We start from the raw sequence: 15,273 nt of genomic DNA, 5'->3' as shown, positions 1-15,273 counted from the left end.
TCATTCCTCAAGGATGACTTTTTCAGATCCATTCTACAAATCAATTTCCCATAAATGTAAGAGATCTTTAGTGAAAATATTGCACAATTTCAACATTGTTTGTTTTATCAAAGTCACATTTCTTTTTTAGCTTCATTCATACTGAACACTTAACTTCACCTATTCATTTTTCACTAGAAGTTTCTTCTGGAAACTCCCTTAAAGTCCCTAAAAATAATAACAGCTTCAACCTTTGTGTGCCATCTGTGCCTCTGAGCTCAGATTATGCTCATTCAGCAAAAAAAACATCTGTACAATATGTCAGCTGTAGCCATCTGTTAAACTAAGTTTCATTTATTTTAAACTTCTAAAAAAAGAAAATGTCTGAGCTAGATCTTAAGTATCTTTTCTGTAGTAAAGGGAAGAGAGTAAATCTGTCACATCTGGTACGTCAACTCAAATCACAAAAAAAAAAAAATAGAAATGAAATCATCCATATCATATTGACTTGTACTACATACTGTACTAATGAAAACACCTTCAACAGCCTTTCAAAGTTGAAACAAACATTATTTTAGATTGACAGACACTTTATGCCAAGCCTGCAAATGTAAATATCTAAATAAGAGAATGTACCCATGATAAGGCAAAGGTCAGAGACTGCTGGGACAATTTTTCATGGCCTGCCATCCAGAGGGTGATTTATCGCAGTAGCCATGCGTCAAAGGAGCCAGATAAAATGCTGATATATTGCGGCTAGGTGGCATCAAAAGACTGATTGCCTCACTACTGGTTACCTACACCCCCACTTTGGTCCACCCTCCATTTGCGTGGGAAACTACACTTAGTACACACCAAAAACTCGGTCTAGACATTTAAGAAGGAACTTACCAGTTTGAAAAAAAAAATGGACAGACAGACACACAGACAGATAGATAGATAGATTGGCGGAAGCATCACCTATCTCTAGCTCTTTTAAAATGAAATGAGAGAGGGGCCACAGGAAGTGAGGGGTATATTTAGCGGTAGATTATCTCACACTCACTGTAATCTTCTGCGACATATGAGCTGGATGGCACTGCAAAAACTATACCAGTGGCTGTAAGATGAGACTGTGTTGATCATATATAGCCTTAAGACTGGCTCTCAATTCCAAATACATACTTTATAAAAGTGATTAAGATATTTTAAGTGTGCAACTCATGGATCTCTATTATATGTTTACTCCTAGTGTCATTGCAGAAAGAGAGCCAGTTACAGTAGTCGATGGCAGGTAAGGTCTGGGAAAGGATAGCATGGATTAGTTTGACATGTTTACAAATTTTTGCTAATTGCTTTTCATACATTGAATTATTTATGCATCATCTTACCCATGCATCATTGTATTACGTCATCACATCTTCTTTTACACACACAGAAAAACTTAATTTGTCAAAATCTAATATAAATGCTAGCATGTGACTTGTAATGAATGATGGCATAGTTTCAGTCATAAAACAGTACCTTCTTTTCTCCAGAATGTGAAGTGAATTGAAAGCATGATGTTGTGACGTGGTGAGTCATGTGACATGCAGGGGCATCATTTGCATCAGCATTATGAATATGACACACATGAAGCTGGAAAATGTTGCTCTTTTGAATGTAACGTGTGTTCGGTTCGGAACACAATGGAGTGTCTTGTACAGCAAGACAACATCATGCAGTTAAAAGACAGTTAAAAGATTTAAAATCAGGAGAAGAACAGGAAACATTCCTGAATTAATGACCTCAGAAAAGCTGTCATTAAGAGACACAGTGCCACAAATATGTGACATAAATTGAAGAAATGTATTTGAATTTGAAAGGCATTCGCAATTCAGTTTGGTTGTGTAAAACCCATTTTACTGTTTACTGCCTTTCAGTTATGGTCTTTTAGACAAACCATAGACAAAAGCCAAGTTCTCAAGTATCAGGTTCACTTTGCGCAAGTGTTATGATCACCGCAGCATCATACCACTTCTCAATGTTCCACAGTGGTCGGGTCTCTGGGTCGGCTTGCGGCCCCCTTTTGACACATCCTGGCATGAAAACCACTCTTGTCCTCAGAGGGGTCAAGACAGTAGAAGAAGAAGATGTAAGGAGAGAGCTGGCATTTAAAGCCGTGAGGTTCTTAAGGGGGAGAATTTTAATGCGTGTCCTGTAAGCGGACCTTGGGTCTTGGCCGGGACAGGTGGAATTTGCTGTTGCAAATGTGATGTCTACTCAGCCATCACATACACGGTGAGAGGGCTATTAATATAACACTGTGGGAAAAGGAGAACGCTCATGTTTATGAGCATTGACCTACAGACATGGAGAACGAAGGCTATATCATTTCAGCCTGAGGCCACCATTCGTGACATCGGGGTCAGGGTCTGCATGTGGACACATACATGTTTACATACTCCTTGCCGAATCTGTGTTTTATATATATATCATTGATTCGAAGCTAGTTTACATTTTTAATTAAGGGGTAACAAGACAAAATAAATAAAATATACAGTATAATAAAATATGAAACTAAAATAATAAAAAATAATAAACTAAAATAATAAAAAAGTAAAGTAAAATAAAATAACAGTGATAAATAAATAATAACAAAACAAAATATAACTTTTGGACAGGATAATTTGTGCAAATGTGTAAATAAAGTAAAAAATATATATATACTTGTAGAATACAATGGCTTTATTAAACTTTTTTTAAATATAAAACAAACAAAAAAAGTTAAACATCTTACATTTTCTGCAAAGAGTATGTGAACCTAATTGGGGAAAAAAAGACTTGTAAATGTACTGTAAGTGATTACGGTACGAAGCATATAACTGCGTGTTCTTCTAAAGGACATTTCTAATGATCCATTAAAAATGTGTGTATGTGTGGGTTAGTCATATATAGCAAACCGTTTTAGAAATCGTGCTGAATAAACCGCCCTTTGATTTTCTGAAGGTGGTCCCACTGCTTAGAAGTGCATTGAGGTCAAAGTAATTCTCTATGGTCGGTAGCCTCTCACCCAGTCCAGATGGAATAAGTGAGAGTGAGAAAGATGAAGAGGTAAATCAAATAAAAGATCAGCAAATATCAATATATATGCAGATTTACTGTCTATTACAGGCTGTATACATACATGCACATATACATGTAAGTGCATGACATTAGGGAAAGTGTAAAGTGAGCCAAGTGTTTTTCCTTCCAAGGGTTAATTGTGTCATAAATCCATCCTGAAGCCAGGCATTTCTGGTATTCACACCTCTGACTGCAACACAGACTCCTATAGCAGCGTAGCTAATCTAGATAGGACACTATTAATACTGCCATCTGCAGTCACCAGCTTGACATATAGTAAGAGCTCCTGCAGGTAAACTAGCTAGCAGTTTGAACAAAACAGACTGTATTTGAAGGCGTACTGGGGTGGCTATATCATTAGGAAAATTCCAGGTTCAATACAATACAAGTTATCTGGGGTTTGGGTACTTTTTAACCAATACCCAGATAAATACCAGCTTGGTCAGCCCAAAAGTTCAGGTTAAACCAGCTAAGATGAGTTCAAGTTTTTTTGCAGGATAGTTTCAAAATATATATATATAGTTTAGCAATAAATAAATCAATAAATATATATATATACAGATGAATCTGAAAATTTTTCCAAAACTTAGTTAAGCAGCAAGAAGAAGTATCCCTATCTCTAACACAATTACAGTGACACATAACTATACGCTCCCATATGGCTGATGAGCTATACATATGAGGTTTAGTGTGACCTCAGTACGAGGGTTACTCCTTTTAGTGTATGTAATGGAGACTGTGTACACACAAGGTGAAGGGGCATCAAGCTTCAGCCGTGAGGGAGGAGGGCAGTTCCCAGGCCCCTGTGTGTACGCTGGGGGGCAATAACTCACAAGTTCCCTCAGAACTTCCTCTTTCGTCCCAGGTTTTTACGACCCCTGTAGACTGGAATACAGCTGCTAAGGCTCTGCGATGTGAATCTAGGGAGCGTGAGAGAGGAGAAACAGGAGGAGAAAGAGGACAGCAGGAGAGCTGATGGAGAAAGGTGAAATCAGAGTGTCAATTTGAACAGTGAGCAAGAGAAAAAGGAAGCTTGATGTTGGGATTCATGGTATTTTGTGATAAATATGGCAACTAGAACTACAACACGCTTACAAAACAAGCGGAGTGTGAGAACGGCACTATACTAATGCTGTAAGATTTATGATGGTTAAAGTGTCAAACTGAGAATGGCTTGATAAAAAGTTATCATGTGAATGAGATATTAGGTGTAATCTATCAACCTTTATCAAGTCAATAAAATAAAATGGGCCAAACAAAACTTTTCAAGTATTATAGATACACAATGGTAACTAGTTTTACATGCTACTGTCATTACCTGCAGAAATAATTCCAACAAAACATTTTCAGATTTTCAGAAGGAAAACATTACATTTTAATTGAAATAGTTTAATTATAAATATTTACAAAATAAAAAATATATATAAAACAGAAAATTGTTTTTCTATTTTGATCAAAGTGGTGAATAAAAAGACTTCTTTAAAAATGAAAAGAAAAACGTAACACTTTACAATAGGATCACATTTGTGGACATTATTTAACGCATTTACAACGAACCACATTTTTTACAGCATTAAACTTCAATATCAACGTTAGATGATAAATAATGATTGTTCATTTTTGTAAACAACTTTTGATCGTAAAAAATGTATAAGTAAATACTGTTATTAACATTAACTAAGACTAATAAATACTAAAGAAGTATATTGCTCTAAGTTAGTTCATGTTAATTAATTAAGCAGCTAAACATTACCAAATAAAACCTTACGGTAAAGTGTTACCAAAAACCATTGAACCCAAATGTTTAAATGGTAGTGCATGTGTGTATAATATCATAATGTATTAAAAATAGATATTATTATTTTACAGAAGTAAAAATAACTAGTAGTAGTAGCTATGGTATTTTGGCAAAAAAGTGCAGTTACCATGTTATATTTTTCGAAAGGATAGTCTATTTAATAAATTCTATTCACGCTATTGGAAATATTCCTCATAATAACACTAAGTGGCTAAAGTAGGCTAAATACAAAACATCTATTCAATTTTTCTTTTCTCAGTGTAAGACTTCTTATTTTTGTACTATAACATTTTCGGTTGCACTTTATTTTACAGTACGTGTACTTACATGTACTTATAGTGTACTTACAGTGTATTTATCTAAGAAAGTTCTGGTAATACAAGGTAACTATATGGGGTAGCGTTAGGTTTAGGGGTAGGTTCAGGGTTAGTACCTAGTTATTACATAGTTATTGTGATTACTATAATAAGTACATAGTATGTACATGAGGAACAGGACTGTAAAATAAAGTGCTACCACATTTTCAGTTTTCTCCAAAACAGTTCTCATAAGAGTCAAACATTGTTCAAACATATTAACTTTTCCTGCAAACCATTCTGTGACTGTGTGTGTGTGTGTGTGTGCATAATCAGTTTATGGTGTGTTCAGTACATATGCAGTAAACCCTGACCCCTGATCACACCAAGTATTTTAATCCAGTCTGCTTCGTTTTCACATGACTGTCACACACCCCTGCCACAATGGCAACAGAAAAGAGAGACATAGGAAGACGACAAAAAAGAGAGCAAGAGATCAAAGGGGTGGAAAAATGTTCCTTCGCCCTCCTCCGGCCTTATATTTCCGACTCTATATAAGAGCGCTATGCCCTTATTCTGCCCTGTCTGTATCACTCATGCAATTTTCAAGCTGTGCAGATGATCAACAGTATGCAAACACTTCCCCTCTCACACAGCTTCCCGCAGTGTCAGATAAGGGTCTTCTGCGAAGGTGAATATGAGATAGAAACACAGATACACCTTTTTCTTAGGTCGCAGTTTCACAGAAAATTTTATCTTAAAGGGCTTTCTTTCTTTTTTATCAATCAACCCTTTATCTATGTCCGTCTCTAAATGATTTTGATACTGAAATAATGTGATCTTTTCCAAGTAACAAAGTGTGTGGGAGGACATAACGGTGATAGCAGGGTCATGAACTACAAATCAGATCCATCATTTGGTGCTTGTGATGTTTTATTAACAAGGTTCGAGAGGAGCACGATCAGATAATCAGCCTAAGCATGTTAACATGCGCTTTCTTACACCAATTTTGCTTAATAAGCCGAAAACACACGTGGTCATGTAAACGCGGTAATCCGTTTTCTTTTAACAGTGTAAGGTCATAAACGGCATAAGCAGAAAGCAGTCGACAAAGGAAGTTTTTTGCCTCTTACCCCAATTTCTCATTGCATGTAAACGCAATAACACGCTTTCTGTCGTCTTAATGAAGAGCGCATGTGTGATCTGTAACAGGAACGCATCCTTAGTGCAGATCTAAGCGCATCTAGACAAAGCAAAGTTTTGTTATTCGGAGTCAGATACGCAAATGATTATTTTTGACGTCACTAAAAGGAAATAAGCTGATTTAATAATAAAGTCATGTAAACACTGCTTACTGGTGTTGTCAGGTTACTGATGTGCATGTAAACGGGGGAAAACTGGTTATTTTAATAAGCTGATATTTGTGAGTTATCAGCTTACTGGTGTGCGTGTGGCACATGTGTAAGCCATTCAGCTAATCATATATAGCACAATAAGTATAGACTATAAACAAAGCCTACTTGCCTCTATATTCTACGAGTAACCCCCCACCTTCACCTCACTCTTAATCTATTCTCATCCTACAGCCGAGATGGGGGGAGTTTTCTGGGTTCGGGCTATATTCCGAAATCGGAGCCTTCCACCCCCCATGACAGCATGACAAAATATGCTTACTATTTGCCTAATCAGATTATATGTAAGGGCGAGCTCGTGAATTGAGAGTTTTCATAAATAACATTGCTAAACATGCATATATTCTGCAAACTCCAAGGACAGCAGCTGCTAAACATGCATCCACGAATCGGATGCGCACACTTCTCAGAATCAGAAAGAGGTTTATTGCCAAGTAAACTTGCGCATACAAGGAATTTGTTTTAGTGACATAAGCTTCCAGTACACAGAGACAAAAACACACATAAAAAAAAAGAAAAAGAAAAAGAAATTGGCAAATAAGTAAGTGTATAAACAGTTGTGCAATAAATGATAATGGAACGGGATTGAGTAAGATGCAGGGATGTACTAGGATGGAGGGGTAACAAATAAATTTAAGAATATTGCACATTCAAAAAAAAAAAAAAAAAATCTACAAAGACAAATAGTTCGCAGTAGTTCAAGGCTTGGCAGTGTTTATCAGCAGGTCAGCCCTAGCAAACTCTCACTTCCCTCTCTGCAAAGAAAAAAAATGAAGGGGTGAAGAGTTGACTGACTCTGAGTCTGAGCATTGTGGTTGGTGATGCACGCTACCGTGGCAGCTTCTCTTTTCGGTTGTGCCCACTTCCTGCACACACGCAGACATAACGGGGTACGAACGTCAGCGTTTCGTTGTCTCTGCAAAAAAAGAAAAAAAAAAGAAAGAAAAATTTAAAATTGGTAAGCACCTTTCTTGCATCTAGCCTCTAAAATCAGCTCTATTTCTCGATTTCCGTCTCGCTGAAAACTTCAGAGTAACGGAAGACGATTAGAGGCCCGGGCCAAAAACAGGAAGATTTGGAGACGTTTAGTTTCTCAGGGTTTTTATACTGCAGTTGGGCGCACTCTGGTGCTTGTGCATGGAAAGCAGGTGGACACACGGAGCACTTAAAAACTCTTTCTTCATCAGAAACGTTTTGCATATGAAAAAAGCTAAAAGTATTCTTTAAAAATATGTAAAACAATGCACACTCACACGAGTTCCAGTCATTTGCAAGACTTTCACGTAAAACCCCTTTATGAAGTAAAACGCGAAACAGAAAATATAGCCTCGAGAAACGTTTTTTTAAAGTTTAACTTAAAAACAGGACTGAAGCATCAACGAAACACATTAAAGATATAAATAAATATAATTTATATTTTTATTTAAAAAGTGAAATAAAAAAAACCTAAAATGCTTATTTCACATGGGCCATGATGTGAACGCCAATTCTAACCAAAAACTATTTTATCTTGTAGATTATGTCAGGAGAAATCCACTATTACAGTGGCAAACATTAACTAAAATTTTGAAACAGACCCCCCCCCATATTAAAAATTATAAACCGACTATTTGACATTTACTTTTTTTTTAATGATAACGTCAGAAATTCTCAGCTGAGTTTATCACGTAATATTTTCCAACCATATAGAGTGAACATGTGAAATTACTTAAAGAGACTAACCTGCTTTGGTAATGAAAACCCAAAAAGCCACAGGCCAATGGAACCCTTCTTTCGGTATGACTGACAGTGATCTACCCATCCAAAGATAAAAAACAAAACAAAAAAAAACCTGATGTCAGTGGGAACTGTACACCCAGAAACAAATAAATCATTTTATTAATACTGTAGGTTTGGTGACCTGAAGAAATGCTCTTCTGATGAGTATTTCTTCAGTTTATCTGGTTGGTTACCGTGGGTTTAGTTCTAAAATGTATGTAAAATACAGATTTACATAAGCACTGAAAGAGAAAGCTTTAGGAACCCAGGCCAGATATCACATCTGCAGAGGCAGGACCACAGATACAAATATATATAGTTTTAGACTGCACTGGATTGCATTTGACCCAAATCTCTTCTTCTTGAAATAAGTGGTAGGCCACCACTCTCCCCCTGCACTAGTTTCAATGATTTGGTCTGGATTGAGTAACTGGACATGACCGCATATCTCCTTGCTGCAATGCAAGTGCTGTTTGTTGGGCAACTTTTGCACCAAAAAAATGAAAGTTCCAAAATGTCTGTTGGGTCTAAATGCGATATGAAAAAGACTAATTTGAATTAAGACTTAATAAACCACTCAATTTTATTTGGCTTTTAGAGATATGAGATCAATTCTTGAATACCTGGTTTATATAGAAGCCTGACTGGGCGGTCAGTACAATCATTAATTTTATGCAGATAATTGGTAAACTAAAACATTTTATTCCATTTTGACAGGAAAGGAGTCTGAAAGCCAAAATGTTAAGAGTGAAGACTAGAGACCTGCACTCCTGTGGGATCCGATGCAACAGATTGTGGCATGTACAAGACTTGATGGGTGAGTGTGGGTGCGAGTGGGTAGAGACTTGTGTGTGTACAGGATGCGGGAAAATAAAATGATTCACAGGACTCCCACAAAATAGAAATATCTTAACATAAAATATCTAAAAACCAATAAATTGTTATTCATCTATTGCAGAAAAACAACAAATAAAAATGATTAACAGGCTCAAGCATAGGCCAAGTTTACATTCACAACATGTGTTTGCAGTGTTGAGCAATGTAGCCAATCACATACCTGTTGATTTCTGGTCGGGTCCGGATTTTAGGTCCAGTTTATTGTGATAGCACCGTTCTGTGAAATGCTCACTTTTGTCTGTTATCAGTATTATGGTGGCATCATCAGAAAACTTGATGATGGTATTCACGATGGACTGAGAACACATCCCTGTGGCATGCCAGTGTTCAGTCAATAAATAAAATGCATTGACTATTGTTTAGATTGACGTAAGGAGGCTATTTCAAAAAAGGCTTTTGAATGGGCTTCATTTGAACTCACCTACTTCAATTGAACAAATGTAATGCTTTTCAAAGCAAACCAGTCTGACAGGAAACGTCCCCCAGACTTTATGACATTTAAGTAACTTGTCAAGGATGTCATGTTCCCATCGGAGTTTATCAGGTCATGCTCTTCAACCATAATTGTACAAAGCTACAATAAACGTAGGCTTCATGTGAAATTACATAAAAAGAATGACCTGCTTTGGTAATGGAAAACCCAAAAAGCTACAGACCAGTGATACCATTTCTGTAGGGAAGATTGACATGACCTTGTAATGAGACACCTACCAGTCAAAAGATAAAAAAAAACATGTCAGTGTGAACTGTAAATCAAGAAAGGAAGGCAAATAAAAATCGAGTTGGAATAATTTTATTTATGCTGTAGGTTTGGTGAGATGAACAAACTCTCTTCTGATGAGCATTTTAGCCTCATCCAGTTGTTGCGTATTGTTGGTTACTGTGGGTTTAATGCTTCAATGCATGTAAAACACGGATTAACATAAGGACTGAAAGAGAAAGCTGTTGGAGCCCAGGCCAGATATCACATCTGCAACCATACAAGAGGCAGGACCACAGATACAAATATATATAGTTCTAGACTGCACCGGATTGCAGTTGACCCAAATCTCTGGTTGGCCACCACTCTCTAGTTTCAGTGATCTGGTCTGGATTGAGTAACTGGACATGACAGCATATCTCCTCACTGCAGTGCAAGTGCTGTTTGTTGGGCAACTTTTGCACCAAATTCTAAAAAAGGCTTAATAAACCAATCCTTTTCATTTGGCTTTTAGAGATATGAGTTTAATTATTGAATACCTGGTTTATATAGAAGCCTGACTGGTTGGTCAATACAATTATTATTTTTGTGCAGATAATTGGGGGGACCACATCTTAACTAATACAGTGCCCCACAAATGTTATGTTTACACCCCTGGCTGGAAGGAGACCTTACCTAATGTCAATAGCATGAGGAGCATTAATAGATGGTCAGTGGAACTGATCCAACCTTCAATGTTAATGAATGATCAATTCACCTTTATTGGGATGCACTGCTGCTCTTATGGTTTACTGTTTTACAGCATATAAGATTAATTTCCATGAACTGAGGGATTTCACAAAGACATACAGTATACAGGGAAACCCACTTTCCTTCTCTCTTTCATTTACACTTCAAACAAGTGCAGACAAGCTTCTGTGTAGTTCATAAAACAGATACCGGTGATGATCAGGTTAGGGACTCGACAGCTTATCAGGAGGGAATTTGCTGGATCCAACAGTCTTTAAGAACAAGCTGTGGCTTTAAAACACAAATGTTGACCTTTTCATCATTTGAGAGTCCGTCTGCTTTTCCCCTGTAACCTCAAGAGCTCCTCTTCCCTCCATACATCCCACACCTCACAGCCACCAGAAGCGTACGTACACAATCAGCATGATGAAGAAGACTCCACCCGCAGCTAGCTTAGCATATGTTGAGCGAGTGTTCAGGTACTTAGCGTCACTTCTGTATTTCTTGGACAGGCTGGACAAGTTACTGGCCTTCGAGTCCAACGCTGAGAAAAAAAAAAAACATGAGGAAATGAATAAAAGAAACCTCAAATGTACAGTACTGTACTCAATTTTGCAGATTTAGCTCGGGGATTTTTAACCTTTTCAGGGAAAGTACTCCTTAGTAGATAGACTGAGCAAGGGCCTACTGTTCTACACTACTGTTCAAAATATTTGCAGTCAGTATGATATTTGAGTATATATTTTTTGTTTTTTAAAGATGTCGCTTATGCTTATCAAGGCTGCATTTATTTGATCAAAAAATATGGTAATAATAACATTAATGTTGTCAATTTAAAAATAACAGATTTCCACCTCTATATAATTTTTTTTAAATACAAGTAATTTATTCCTGTGATAGCAAAGCTGAATTTTCAGCTGTCATTACAGTCTTCAGTGTCACACGATCCTTCTGAAATCATACTAAAATGTCGATTCAGTACTCAAGAAACAATTATTATTATAAACACTGCACTGCTTAATATTGGAAACTGTTTTTTTCAGGATTCTTTAATCAAGAGAAAGTTCAAAGGAACGTCATTCATTTGAAACATAAATATTTAGTAACAATGTAAATGCATTTTAAATGTCATTGCTGAAAATTGAATTCTTTAAAAAAAAAGTGTGTAAAAATTATATTAATGCAAACTTTTTTTTGCTAATATTTGTAATTAAAGCCTATAAAAGCATATTGATTTGTAGAATCTTGTGCATCTTAATATTTTTTTATTAAATAAGGGAAGACGGTGAATCATTCAGTCAAACTAGCTTTTTAACTTCAGCTTTGATTGAGTACATTTTGTCTTTTACATGCCTCAAAAGCAGATGAAAGATAAAAAGGCTGTATTTACCAGATAAGGCCTCCCCCCTTTGCAGAACTTCTTCTATGTTGGCCACCATGATTCTTTGTACATCTTGTAACTCTGTGTTGATGTTGCTCATGTTCCTACGTGCTCTGCTGTCGATGTATGACTTTTTGGTCTTCTGAATATATGTGTCTTTGGACAGGTAAGAAAGCAGATTTACAAGATAGTCTCTTGACAGGAAATAAATGAAACTAGCTAATGAGAGAGTGAGGGTTCTTACCAAACTCTATGAAGGAGTAGGGCCTGGAGACAGTGGGCACCTTCTTGCCATGCTGTTCATGAAACTCTGCCTGCAGATCTTCGAGATAAGCAAAGGCTAGCTTTTTAGGAAACCCGGCCTCACAGAGCACCAGATAGCAAACACCTTTCTCAATGACATAGCTTTGAAAAGAGGTGAGAAGACATTTGTTAGCCATGTGTTTCAGTGATCACATCTTTTTGTGTGAACAACTAGAAATAAAAAGTAGAGGGATCATGAAATCTGTGATTAATTATTTTATTAGCTGTACTGTACACTTACTGAAAGGCCATTGATCCAGCCTCTAAGGTGCATCGGTTTGGACTCTGTTCATTTAATTTGCGGAAGAGCTGTTTGGCTTGGCTCTGATATTGCTGGAGATCTCGACCCATCTGAGAACAAAAGTGCACATTTATTAGATTATTAGATTTTACATTGGACTCAATCCTCTTCAGATTTTACAAAGCTATAGGTGAACAAACCTTTTCACTTCCCTTCATGGCAGCATGAAATGAGGAAACGTAAAGATGTTAGACCTAAATCAAATGACTAGTAGTTACATTAACAGTATTTGGAGAAACTATACGTGCTCTTATATCTGCCTATATAGTTCTCTAGATTACAGGAAACCATGCATACGCACACATAATAACAGCGATAAATAAACCACAAAATAAACTGGGGAAATTATGCATTTGTTTACTTGTCCTGAAGTCATTCCAAATTAAGGATGCATTTATGCACAGTACATTTTCAAGACACACTTCACACATCAACATTGGTCTCTTCACAGAAAGTTATCATGAAAGTACAGATGATGTGGAATATACCATATCATTCGGTGCCTTTGACGCTTGACAGCTCCTGATCACATCACTATATGCTTTCATTGTATAGAACAAAATGGAGCATGTTATTTTATCTACAAAAATATTTACTACAATTCTTTTGTGCAACAGAGAAGGGGAGTCACATAACAAAGGTAATTTTTTTTCCCCAGTGAACTACTGAATTTGAACTATAACTTCATTTAAATGGTTACAGTTATTTAATTTATTTAAATGTTATACATATTTTTTATGTTATATTTATTCCTATATTTATGAGTTAATGTCTCTGGCACCACTAATTTAGGGTCCAACCTAAAGTGCTTTCATATAAACATATATACACAAATTTTATTACAAGGAGGTTATAATATACCTGGAAACTACTGTAAAAAAAAAAAAAAAAAAAATTCAATTCTAAAATCTTTCATGATGTATCTGACTTCATTGAGGGTAGACAAATGGTGTGACATGACAGAAGAGGGCGCTGTAAATTAACTTATCAAAATTATGTGAATCCATCCAATGAAGTCTCTCTCTCTCTTTCCCTCTCCTAACAAATCGATCACACCGAGTAATAAACGAGGAATAAACAAGTATATATATATATATATATCAAGATTTACGACACCGTTAGGTTCCAAATAAAGTATTTCAAATGAGTGCCAACACTCCAACAGATGTCTAATTATGGCAATCGGAACTAATAAAGGCCAGATTAAAACAGTTCTGTTTTTGTGGATTACAAATCCCGATAACTAACGTTAGACACTTTTAGAAGTAAACGTCATGATTTAAAGATTTTGCTCTTTGACTTGTGACATTTACAGCACACATAGGCCTAATATAGATGGTAAAAGATCATCAGTGAGCTCATACCTGCTCGTCCTCCTGCATTGAAGCCGCCAGCGGCAGTCCGTCCGCCAGCCGAGAGATTATTGTCAGCAGCACCATTTCGCTGTAATGTCAGATTTCCCCACAGTAGGTGTTTGTGAAGCGGTTAACAGCTGTCCAAATGTCTGTGTGTGAATTGCAGCTTCACAACACTCCTCCGTACGCTGAGCTGGCCGGAAATACGCGAACATTTGGTGTCGCTGTATTATTGTCCCGCGGGGTTTTACTTGTTGAAGCCGCTATCATTGGTTCCGTTTGTGATTATGGATTAGATATTGTTAGATACTGACTTTGAAGGACAGAAGTTAATGTTAATTATTTAGTTTTGAGTCATTTATCCGATATTTGACCAGGGACAGTTGATTTCACCAGTCTACCACGTCCTCCAACAAGAGTAGATATATCTTGCTATTTGTTAACCCATTATTTCTCCGCAATGGAATATTTATTCATGGAAGTTTCCATATATATAATTTACTTTTGAAATATATGTACACACGTTTCTGGACAAAAATAACTCCAATAAAAGTGATGGGTGTGCTTATATTATGTGCCAGCCCTACAAAATCACAGAGAGCCCAGGCTTGAATTTTCATTAAAGCTTCAATACTATTTAAAAACTATGGTCTTATGATTTCTGACCCCACTCGAAGATCAAATCAGTTTCCCTTTAACATTATGTCTGGCGTGTTTTTTAAAGGTTGAAGACAGATACGGCAGGTGTACTCAGCAGACACTAGATGGCAGCATTTCTCACATGGAATAACGAACGTGTCTTTTGGACAGCGATTTGGAGAGATTGGACACCAGTCTATAATGGACACCGGGAATAAAGGACTAGTGGCATTTCTGTACCAGACAATCTCCAAGGATCGAAAAGAAAAATACTTTATTGATCAAAGCATGAGATGTTGCAAAACTTTTTAAAGGGTATCCAGTGTGTCCAGTTAAAGTAAAGTACAGTTTCTAATTTGTAGTCAGGCAGCCTTTTCTACAGGAAACATGGTCATGACCTGAATTTTAAAGAGCCGAGTTGTCTTTTTCAGACACGGTTTAGGTCTCTTTACTTGTATTCTCACTGGAAATAGTTTTGTACTGTTGTTCTTTCTGCTTCCACCACTGATTAATGGTGCATATATTAGTCAGCAGTAAAACACTGATTAGGTGATGATAGAGCAGTCTCGGGTAATGTGTCCTGCTCAGACAGTAGTAAAACATGAACCATACCATTTCTACACTGTTTTTCAATGCAAACA

The 15,273-nt window shown here is 36.7% G+C and overlaps 1 protein-coding gene and 1 long non-coding RNA gene across 3 annotated transcripts; one reads left to right on the top strand and one right to left on the bottom strand.

Moving 5' to 3' along the window:
- The first annotated feature begins 3,736 nt into the window (after positions 1–3,736).
- Positions 3,737–15,204, top strand: LOC113069902 (uncharacterized). The gene is made up of 3 exons (XR_003279822.1): positions 3,737–4,048; positions 9,045–9,144; positions 14,718–15,204. It is a non-coding gene; the product is annotated as an uncharacterized LOC113069902 (long non-coding RNA).
- LOC113069901 (vesicle-trafficking protein SEC22b-B-like) lies at positions 10,002–14,218 on the bottom strand. Of its 2 annotated transcripts, XM_026243013.1 has the most exons (6): positions 14,003–14,218; positions 12,779–12,790; positions 12,579–12,688; positions 12,279–12,439; positions 12,044–12,190; positions 10,002–11,197 (listed from the first exon to the last, which is right to left on the bottom strand). In XM_026243013.1, the coding sequence occupies exons 1-6, from the start codon at positions 14,075–14,077 to the stop codon at positions 11,043–11,045; spliced, it is 660 nt and encodes a 219-aa protein (XP_026098798.1). In that variant the 5' UTR covers positions 14,078–14,218; the 3' UTR covers positions 10,002–11,042. The 2 variants fall into 2 exon arrangements, with proteins under 2 accessions (XP_026098798.1, XP_026098799.1); XM_026243014.1 differs by lacking the exon at positions 12,779–12,790.
- Positions 15,205–15,273: the final 69 nt, after the last annotated feature.

Source organism: Carassius auratus, unplaced genomic scaffold (assembly GCF_003368295.1).
Source record: "Carassius auratus strain Wakin unplaced genomic scaffold, ASM336829v1 scaf_tig00002576, whole genome shotgun sequence".
Lineage (NCBI taxonomy): Eukaryota > Metazoa > Chordata > Actinopteri > Cypriniformes > Cyprinidae > Carassius > Carassius auratus.
This window is presented reverse-complemented; position numbering and strand designations above follow the sequence as displayed.